The 10,209-nt window shown below is 42.1% G+C and overlaps 1 protein-coding gene across 1 annotated transcript; it reads right to left on the bottom strand.

Annotated features, from left to right (window-relative positions):
• Window positions 1-2,768: 2,768 nt before the first annotated feature.
• On the bottom strand, window positions 2,769-9,901 carry LOC109872809 (zinc finger protein ZPR1-like). The gene is made up of 14 exons (XM_020464158.2): window positions 9,567-9,901; window positions 9,300-9,461; window positions 7,257-7,347; window positions 6,824-6,894; window positions 6,660-6,740; window positions 6,452-6,574; window positions 6,173-6,226; window positions 6,020-6,086; window positions 5,250-5,320; window positions 5,042-5,131; window positions 4,522-4,632; window positions 4,024-4,113; window positions 3,346-3,411; window positions 2,769-3,249 (listed from the first exon to the last, which is right to left on the bottom strand). The coding sequence occupies exons 1-14, from the start codon at window positions 9,693-9,695 to the stop codon at window positions 3,133-3,135; spliced, it is 1,323 nt and encodes a 440-aa protein (XP_020319747.1). The 5' UTR covers window positions 9,696-9,901; the 3' UTR covers window positions 2,769-3,132.
• Between the last annotated feature and the right edge of the window lie 308 nt (window positions 9,902-10,209).

Below are 10,209 nucleotides of genomic sequence, written 5' to 3'. Positions count from 1 at the left end.
GAGAGACTTCATCGCTTGTGCCCGGGGTGCGCCTTGGCGTGTTACGTGCAGCGATGATTAGGTCATCACCTCAACCGCCCCGTAGCACTCACTTCCGTCATCATGAAGTGCTTTGAGAGACTAGTCAAGGACCATATCACCTCCAACCTACCTGACACCCTAGACCCACTCCAATTTGCTTACCGCCCAAATAGGTCCACAGACGATGCAATCTCAACCACACTGCACACTGCCCTAACCCATCTGGACAAGAGGAATACCTATGTGAGAATGCTGTTCATCGACTACAGCTCGGCATTCAACACCATAGTACCCTCCAAACTCGTCATCAAGCTCGAGACCCTGGGTCTCGACCCCGCCCTGTGCAACTGGGTACTGGACTTCCTGACGGGCCGCCCCCAGGTGGTGAGGGTAGGAAACAACATCTCCTCCCTGCTGATCCTCAACACTGGGGCCCCACAAGGGTGCGTTCTGAGCCCTCTCCTGTACTCCCTGTTCACCCACGCCTCCAACTCAATCATCAAGTTTGCGGACGACACAACAGTGGTAGGCTTGATTACAAACAACGACGAGACGGCCTACAGGGAGGAGGTGAGGGCCCTCGGAGTGTGGTGTCAGGAAAATAACCTCACACTCAACGTCAACAAAACTAAGGAGATGATTGTGGACTTCAGGAAACAGCAGAGGGAACACCCCCCTATCCACATCGATGGAACAGTAGTGGAGAGGGTAGCAAGTTTTAAGTTCCTCGGCATACACATCACAAACTGAATTGGTCCACTCACACAGACAGCATCGTGAAGAAGGCGCAGCAGCGCCTCTTCAACCTCAGGAGGCTGAAGAAATTCGGCTTGTCACCAAAAGCACTCACAAACTTCTACAGATGCACAATCGAGAGCATCCTGGCGTGCTGTATCACCGCCTGGTACGGCAACTACTCCGCCCTCAACCGTAAGGCTCTCCAGAGGGTAGTGAGGTCTGCACAACGCATCACCGGGGGCAAACTACCTGCCCTCCAGGACACCTACACCACCCGATGTTACAGGAAGGCCATAAAGATCATCAACCACCTGAGCCACTGCCTGTTCACCCCGCTATCATCCAGAAGGAGAGGTCAGTACAGGTGCATCAAAGCTGGGACCGAGAGACTGAAAAACAGCTTCTATCTCAAGGCCATCAGACTGTTAAACAGCCACCACTAACATTGAGTGGCTGCTGCCAACACACTGACACTGACTCAACTCCAGCCACTTTTATAATGGGAATTGATGAGAAATGATGTAAATATATCACTAGCCACTTTAAACAATGCTACCTTATATAATGTTACTTACCCTACATTATTCATCTCATATGCATACGTATATACTGTACTCCATATCATTGACTGCATCCTTATGTAATACATGTATCACTAGCCACTTTAACTATGCCACTTTGTTTACATACTCATATGTATATACTGTACTCGATACCATCTGTATCTGTATCTTGCCTATGCTGCTCTGTACCATCACTCATTCATATATCCTTATGTACATATTCTTTATTCCCTTACACTTGTGTCTATAAGGTAGTAGTTTTGGAATTGTTAGCTAGATTACTTGTTGGTTATTACTGCATTGTCAGAACTAGAAGCACAAGCATTTCCGCTACACTCGCATTAACATCTGCTAACCATGTGTATGTGACAAATAAAATTTGATTTGTTTGTGTGTCACAGTGCTAGTACACTGGGTAGACCACCTTTGAAACAGTGGCTGTCTCATTGGCTTTGCGAAGGCATTGAGACGGCTTATGAGGTAGCAGGGCAACCAATACCTCACGGCGTAAAAGCCCTCTCCACTCGTGGAGTAGCGGCGTCTACGGCCCTTTTCAGAAGAACTGGGGTAGAGAATATTCGTGCAGCAGCATCGTGGTCATCACCATCTCCTTTATTCCAATTCTACCTGTTGGACATGTCGTCAAACTCTAGCTTGTTCTGTACGCAGCGTGGCTGAAGGGAGAACTTGAGATAAGATGTGGGACTATTGGGCTGGGTTCCCATCAGGTCCGCTCATTTTGGCAAAGAGAGCGACACGTGCACATTTAAGAACATTAAAATGGTATCACATATGTTAAAATGTGGATTTTAAATCAATGAAATATATATTAGGACAAAGTTGAAGTTAACAGGCTCTTGCCTGCCTGCTGTAGCATAGGCTACAAAAAAATAATTAGTAGAGGTTGATCATATAGCATATAGCGAGCCGTGCGCAATTTGCGCAAATGTGGTTTCCATTACCTTTATTTAACCAGGCAAGTCAGTTAAGAACAAATTCTTATTTTCAATGACGGTCTAGGAACAGTGGGTTAACTGCCTGTTCAGGGGCAGAACGACAGATTTGTACCTTGTCAGCTCGGGTGTTTGAACTTGCAACCTTCCGGTTACTAGTCCAATGCTCTAACCACTAGGCTACCCTGCCACCCCAAAAAAGGGTCAGTCAAATGATTATTTCAGTAAATGTTCTTTAGTGGTATTGGGCACGTGCACAAACGTCAGTCTAGTCTGTTTTCACAATCTGTGAATTTTCATTCAGGGCGGGCATGAACAAAGGACACCGCATTGAAACGAATCTCGAATTTGTTCTTTTAAGATCTGTGGGCATTTATGCAGTGTTATTATAATTGAAGATTGTGGTACTGAATTCTACAGGTTTATATAATGCATACTATACATTGAACATAGGAAAGAAGCCTCCCCCAAAAATATCTACATCAGCCATGGGTCTGTATTCTTAGTTCATTTATTCCCATGGAAAAGAACATAAGAAATTCCACTGAATCAGACCCACATATGTGAATACACATACAAGTGATTTAAATTTGGATAATTCACAAACTGGATGTTCGTGCATTTCTTATTTATAAAATGCACATACTTTTCTAATCAAATGATTAACACCATATTGATCGTTTCCTTTTAAATAAGGTATATTTCAAACGTTTCAACCATATATCAAATATCATAACTGTAAGACATCTGGAGCATATGTCCTGGTGAGTCAGCAACTACAGTGAGGGCAAATATCTGAAATTACATTTATGGGATGCGTTGTTTTTGTAAGATAAACCTTCCTGCTGCAGATGTCCTTACTCCTGATAGCCCTCTGTCTTCATGTCATTGAGACCAAGGTCTTCATTCTGCTCAAATGTCCTGGTGTACTTCTCAGTTGTCATCTCTGGGTCTGGGTCAGGGGCATAGACGTTCTGCAGACAAACACGACAAATCAATTCATTACAAATTAAACAGAGGAGACGTTGCATTTGAACCTCAGACATCTGTGAAAGAAGAGTGTCATTTACCTGGAGATAGCTGTTCCCTGCAGGGTCGTCGAGAACAACGTGCACGTCCATTTCTCCCGCCATGATCTACAGTATTTTTTTGGAAGAGGTGTTTTAAGTGCCACACTTTGACATACAACAGTTTCAGCATGGGTGCCAGACTGTTCTGCATTCAAAAACTCTTTGTTGCCCAGCCAAACATGTGAACGTATTCTTCAGATACAGCATATGTGAAATTGTTGCATGAGCTTTTGTTTAGTCTAAATCTCATGTCATACTAACAGTTGTTTGAGGATTCACAATAAGTAAATAAATGCACCTACTTAAAATATACAACTAAGGTCCCAATATACATTACATGTAAAAAAGCATATTTACATGGTAGTTATAGTGCATTTACAGTGCAGATACACATTGTTAGTATTTATGACTTATACCAGATGGTAACATTCACAATTTAAAAGAATTGCAATAAACTCACAATGGAGACATTCGATCTTTAAAAAATATTCTAGAGTGAGACTATTAGCCAAAGAGTTATTCAGAGTTAGTTCACAAATTGAATGCAAATAAATACGTAAAAATGTTCCATGGGTAAATACTTTGGGACGTGTAATTACACTAAGGTATTATATGTAAAGTGAGAGCAAAACTAGCTCCAAACAAAACAGTGATATTCAATGACTTTATGCCTCTAACCTTGTCAATCTTCTCGCCAAAAAGTTTCAGTTTCTCTGTTCGATCCGAAGTGGAGCTGTCTCCACAAGTGAATGGATTTTTGGAAACAATCTGGAGGAAAACAGTGGCGGTGGATGAAAACATTAATATAATATAGCTCGAGTCCACAGTGAAAGAGACCATAGAACAGGGATACACAACTTATATCCTTGAGGATGGCAGTCCTGCTGGTTTTGGTTTCTCCCTAGTATTTAACTAATCAATTCATGTCTATGATTGGCCACACCTGGCTTCACATGTCTAAATTAGGACTGGAGTTGTGCACCGCTGCCTTTGAATTACAGTGCAGCCATGGCAAAGGTATCCAAGCCAACAGTGATTCCCAGGTGCAGAGTCCATGGACTAGAACACAACCAGCATTAAAACATATACAACTCTCCACTGGAGTTCAATCCCTCTGTACATCCTTCCTGCTGCATCTCCCCTTCATCTCCCCCTACTTCTCAACAGTCTGCTCACCAGATCTTTGATGTCTTTGAGGAGTCCCTCCAAGGTGGTGAATTTGCCACCGACAGCTGCCATCCCCAACTCAAACTCCAGCTCAGGTATGAGGATGCTACATGTCTCCGACTGCACAAACAAACCGGCACAACATGGTTGAGTCAACTCCATCCTGTTTCAGGAATAGCATTGCTCTCCCATGAAAAAGTTATGTTCCATTACCGACAGGAATTGATTATGAAAAGACCCAAACTCTTAAGACAGGACAACAAATACCTGAGCCACCTCAATCATGACAGTATTCATATTATGAGCTCCATTTGGCATGGGTGCTATGAACTTTCTGCCATGCAACGGTAGCCTAAGTACCAGTCTGTTTGTGCTATCATGACAACTCCTTGTCATGCCAAACATTGTTTGGCTTGACAATGGTAGTAATGGAGTTGGCAAAAGCACAAACAGACCTGGGACCAGGTTAATAAAAATGCTACAGTAAAAAAACTAGTGAATGCAAGATAAAGTACAAAGAGGGGGCTACCTTGAGAAGATCTCTGGACATGTCAGACACGTCAGTGAGGTGAAGAGTTATCTTGGTGCCCAGCTCTTCTGTGGCTCCACCAGATTTCACCTAAACCACAGATTAGATGGGCAAATTAGAATGCATTCATATTAAGATATTTGCAATATCTGTGAATATGCCTTGAAAATAAATACATGTGCCAAGAAAATAAAAAGAGGACACTTACTTCGTTGGTTCGATGTCCACAGTCATCACAGTTTGTTGCCATGATAATGACTTCTTTGAAATGGGGTATTTCTGAGGAATTGTAAAGGAGGATAGCTAAACCTTGCAAAATGAAACATTCTACTCTGGGCCTCCTGAGTGGCACAGTGGTCTAAGGCACTTGATTGCAGTGCTTGAGGCATCACTACAGACCCAGGTTCCAGGCTGTGTCACAACCAGCAGCGACCAGGGCAGCGTACAATTGGCCCAATAACCCACAATTGGGTTAGAGGAGGGTTAGGCCAGGGGGGGGTGTACTTGGCTCGTGGCGAGCCGGCGCCTGCAGGCTAACTTCGCTCGTCAGTTGAACAGTGTTTCGTCCCGCACATTGGTGTGGCTGGCTTCCGGGTTAAGTGGGCGGGTGTTAAGAGCGGTTTGGAGGACGCACAACTCGACCATCACCTCTCCCGAGTCCATTGGGGAGCTGCAGTGATGAGACAAGATCGTAATTGGATATCATGAAAAAAGGGGTAAAAAAAAAAAGAGTTAATGAACATTCTACGCCATTCTTATCATAGGACACTACTTGGGAGCAGTGATGTAGTGGTAAAAAAGTTTTTAAATGGTGGGTAAATGCTGATTGCCATTCGTGGTGAAGTACCACTATTCTTTCAATGCATTTTCCTGCAAAAGGAGAGGAATAGTTGCGCAAAATAAAAAAAGGTAAATGGCATTTACGTGCCTTAACCTTACACTACTGCTGGGGACAACCAAACAGACTGGAAAGGATACGGACAAGCTTCATGTTTGTCGAGGCTGGGGCATTGCACTCTGGACAGTTTGTATTAAACGTCAACACCTGAGGGAGAAATAAGGTATATTACTCAAGGGTCAATTATTGAGGAAAAACTCTAAATTGGGACGCAAAATGTCTAGAAATCCCACCTCATTTCTCATACAGTCAATGTCATTACTGGGCTTTTCCTCCTCTTCTTCAGCCTAAGCAATAACAAAAAAAAGCTACATTTTAAGTCACTTTTGCTATATAGAAGTTTATACTGGTGAACATGGGTCAAATTATAAATGTATGCCGACTTGTTTTTTTCTACCTTATGAGGATTCTACACGCACAAAACATTATGACAGCATCGGAGGCATTGCCTTTTCTAAAACAGATATGTCCCTTTACAGGAGAGTTGTAATGTGTCAAATCAAACCACGCACCTTTATTCCTAACTGGGCGTCCTGTTGGGGTGTTCTCTTGTAGTGGCTGACCGAGAGAGCCTCATCTTTCTGCGGAGCAAAGGGGTTCTCCACAAAACTGTTCCCAGATGGATCATCAATGACCTAAAATGTTATTGCCAGAAAGATTCAATTCCATTTAACTTTAATCTTGTACATGGTTGAGGCTGGGCAATAAAATTGGACTTACCAGTGTGAATACACCTTCTTTCAACTTCTTCAATTTATCAATGAACTCATCAATCTTTACAGCAACTTCTGGTGCAGTTGCCTGCAAGAGATAACATGATTTTAGTCAACAAGCAGTGACGTACATATGGCATTTGGTATGATCAAAGTAAACAAAGCTTATACATTTCTTAGTTGTTGGTCTTGCTCCAACCCTGCAACTGCACGGTCTATGAGGCCTTCGATGGTAGAGAGTGCTGGGGAGCAAGAGGAACAGTTAATGGCTTGAATGGGATTGAGGCATATGTGGATACTGTACATCTACATGCAAAAGTGTTCTTCTAAGTAAACAAAGCTTCACTTAATACAACAGTTGGATTAATTTAGTCAAGTTTAGCCTACAACACTCCTGCCGCCTTTGGCAAATATGTGTATAATTTAAATGATCCCAGTAAAAAATAAAAATTATTAAAAGCTAAGGAATCTCAGCCGTAAAAGCCAGTATATTGGATCTGGGACCAGGCTAGCAATTATCAGGCCGACAAAATATCAGTGGCATGTGCATACATGAAGAGTGAGTATTGTTGTCAAAATCAATAAAAACTGAGTGAGTACTTACAGCCCTTCTGAGTGTATGGGGGGATTTCAAAATCCAGTTCTGGGATTCTGGTGGTTGCACTGTCTGCTTTGACAACTTCTCGATTCATATCCTACAAAATGAGATTACAAAAAAAGACAAAATATCTAATACAAGATATGAATCAAATACTACAAGTTAGATATTGTTTTCTTTCTAAGCTAGCTATATTAATTAAAAAGGTTTTCTGAAGCTAGTCTGGTCCTCGAGAAGCATTGACGTCAGCACAGCCAATGTGTACAACAGTCCTGACGGTGTGTTCTGTCTAAACGTTAACTATACTGTTTAGACAGAGGGTCAGGAGGGACTGTTGTGCACATTAGCCATGCCATCCGCTTTGTATAGGAAAGCTTTGGAACTTTACTTTCATATCGGGAAAGAAGTTTCAAAAAACAAAAAAAGGTAAAATCACTATACATGGCAGGTAGCCAGCCTAATGGTTAGCGCACGTGTCAAACTCATTCCAGAGGGCTGAGTGTCTGCAGGTTCACTCCTCCCTTGTACTTGATTGATTAATTAAAGGTCACTAATTAGTAAAAAATTCCCCTCACTTGGTTGTCTAGGTCTTAACTGGAAGGAAAAACCCACTGACTCTATGCCCTCCATGGAATGAGACACCCCTGGATTAGAGCGTTGGGCCAGTAACAGAAAGCTTGATGGTTTGAATCCAAGCCGAAAAGGTGAAAAGGCTGTTCTTCATTTTAACAGAATCCCACGTGGCAATATTTCCAATGGATGTGTTGCACAGTTTTCCATTACATCACCAGTGTGTTGTCAGTGATTATGTTAATGTTCGCTCTAGTGTTATATTTTGGGAACTGTTTCCATCACGGAGTGTGACACTAAAGATGTGTGAAGAGCACAGTCAACCCCTGAGTCAACAGTTGCTTTGTGAGAAGGTGTTAACCCATGTTCACAGTTAACCAGTGTTATGTAAATGGCAGTTGAAAAGCACCAGTGACTATGCCTTGGCCCCAAATCAGAGTAGGTCCAGAGGCCATGGCCCTGTTGACACAAAGCTGGGCCATGGAGGTGGAAACAAAAGTCTGAGGCTTAGTAAATCAGTGGAAATTCACCACACCTTTTCTCCAAACACATCTGTAAAGGAAGGATGCTAGAAAAGTGTTAATACAATCAGATGCAACTGTTTCAACAGTAAGTGTATATTTCGCATTTGTAAAATTATTTTGATGTGATAATAAAATATTCATAGAAGTGTTTTGTGCATCAAAGCTAGGACCGAGACTGAAAAACAACTTCTACCTCAATGCCAGCAGACTGTTAAATAGCCATCACTAGCCGGCTACCACCCAGTAACTCAAGCCTGCACCTTAGAGGCTGATGCCCTATATACATAGAATCACTGGCCACTTTAATAATGTTACACTAGTCACTTCAATAATGTTTACATTCTGCTTTGCTCATCTCATATGTATACTATATTATATAGTCAATGCCACTGACATTGCTCATCCTAATATTTATATATTTCTTAATTCCATTATTTTACTTTTAGATGTGTGTATTGTTAGATACCACTGCACTGATGGAGCTAGGAACACAAGCATTTCACTAGACCCACAACATCCGCTAAATATGTGTGTGACCAATAAAATTGGATTCTCAATTGTGATGACAATTTCAGTTTAGATGGAGTATGAGGCCATTTTGGTTGCCAGAGCTAGTTAACCTCTGAACATGTCTTGGATGGTAACGGAGTAGGCTAGCCCACAATCCTTAAACTCATCTGGTCTAGCCTAGTCCTGGATCTGTTTCTGCTCTTGCCAATGTTTCAAGTTTCATTAGTCCTATGTACGGGATACACATGGTTTAAATCATCCAACAAAACACTTACTTGCAGGTTCCTTCTTGACAATGCCAACTCCATTGCTGTTTTGCCATGACAATGAGTGGCATGATACAAACAGATTGGCACTCAGGCTAGCTACAGCTCATAGCCTACACAGTTACTTATCAGTGGTTCAGCATATGCCTGGGAAAGGAACTGCATCCTACTTAGACTACCTGTTTTGACTTGACTTTGAGTGTGTAGGCGATGCCTTGATCCTGTATGCGACCAGCTGATTGGATTTCAGTGTTCGACCAGCTGCAGTTGGGACAGGTGAAAGAACTGATGATAACTTCTTTAAAGAAAGGAATCTTCGTAAGAAGAATACGTGTCATTCCCTACAAAAATGGAGAGAACACAACATGTTAGATGAGTCAATCCTACAGCGATACAGACAATACGTTCAATTAACTGGTCAGTGTGTTAGCTAGCCATTTACTTACATTTTGGTAACAATTCATGCACAGACTCTCAATTTCGGTGGGTTGATTGTCTTCGTCATTATCAGCACTGATCTCCTTGAAAACACTACCGCCAATGCCACGGACATTTTCCTCTGCTATGACTGACATTATTACACTTCAAGAGGTTTTTGATAAACAAACTGTTCGTTTGCATATGCCGCCCGCTGTTTCTGGAACTTTCTACTATCTACATCTGAAGGTGCAGTCCAAAATACACGTTTTCATGTCTGCGTTGTATCCTTATCCCGGAAATAGACGTCATATTAGTCTTCTTCTGTGGTGGAAATGTCATATGTTTTGTGCGCATGCGTAATACCATATGAAAGCGTCACATCATTTATATATGTATATACACTGCTCAAAAAAATAAAGGGAACACTTAAACAACACAATGTAACTCCAAGTCAATCACACTTCTGTGAAATCAAACTGTCCACTTAGGAAGCAACACTGATTGACAATAAATTTCACATGCTGTTGTGCAAATGGAATAGACAACAGGTGGAAATTATAGGCATTTCGCAAGACACCCCCAATAAAGGAGTGGCTCTACAGGTGGGGACCACAGACCACTTCTCAGTTCCTATGCTTCCTGGCTGATGTTTTGGTCACTTTTGAATGC

This window comes from Oncorhynchus kisutch, linkage group LG28, assembly GCF_002021735.2.
Source record: "Oncorhynchus kisutch isolate 150728-3 linkage group LG28, Okis_V2, whole genome shotgun sequence".
Taxonomy (NCBI): Eukaryota; Metazoa; Chordata; class Actinopteri; order Salmoniformes; family Salmonidae; genus Oncorhynchus; species Oncorhynchus kisutch.
This window is presented reverse-complemented; position numbering and strand designations above follow the sequence as displayed.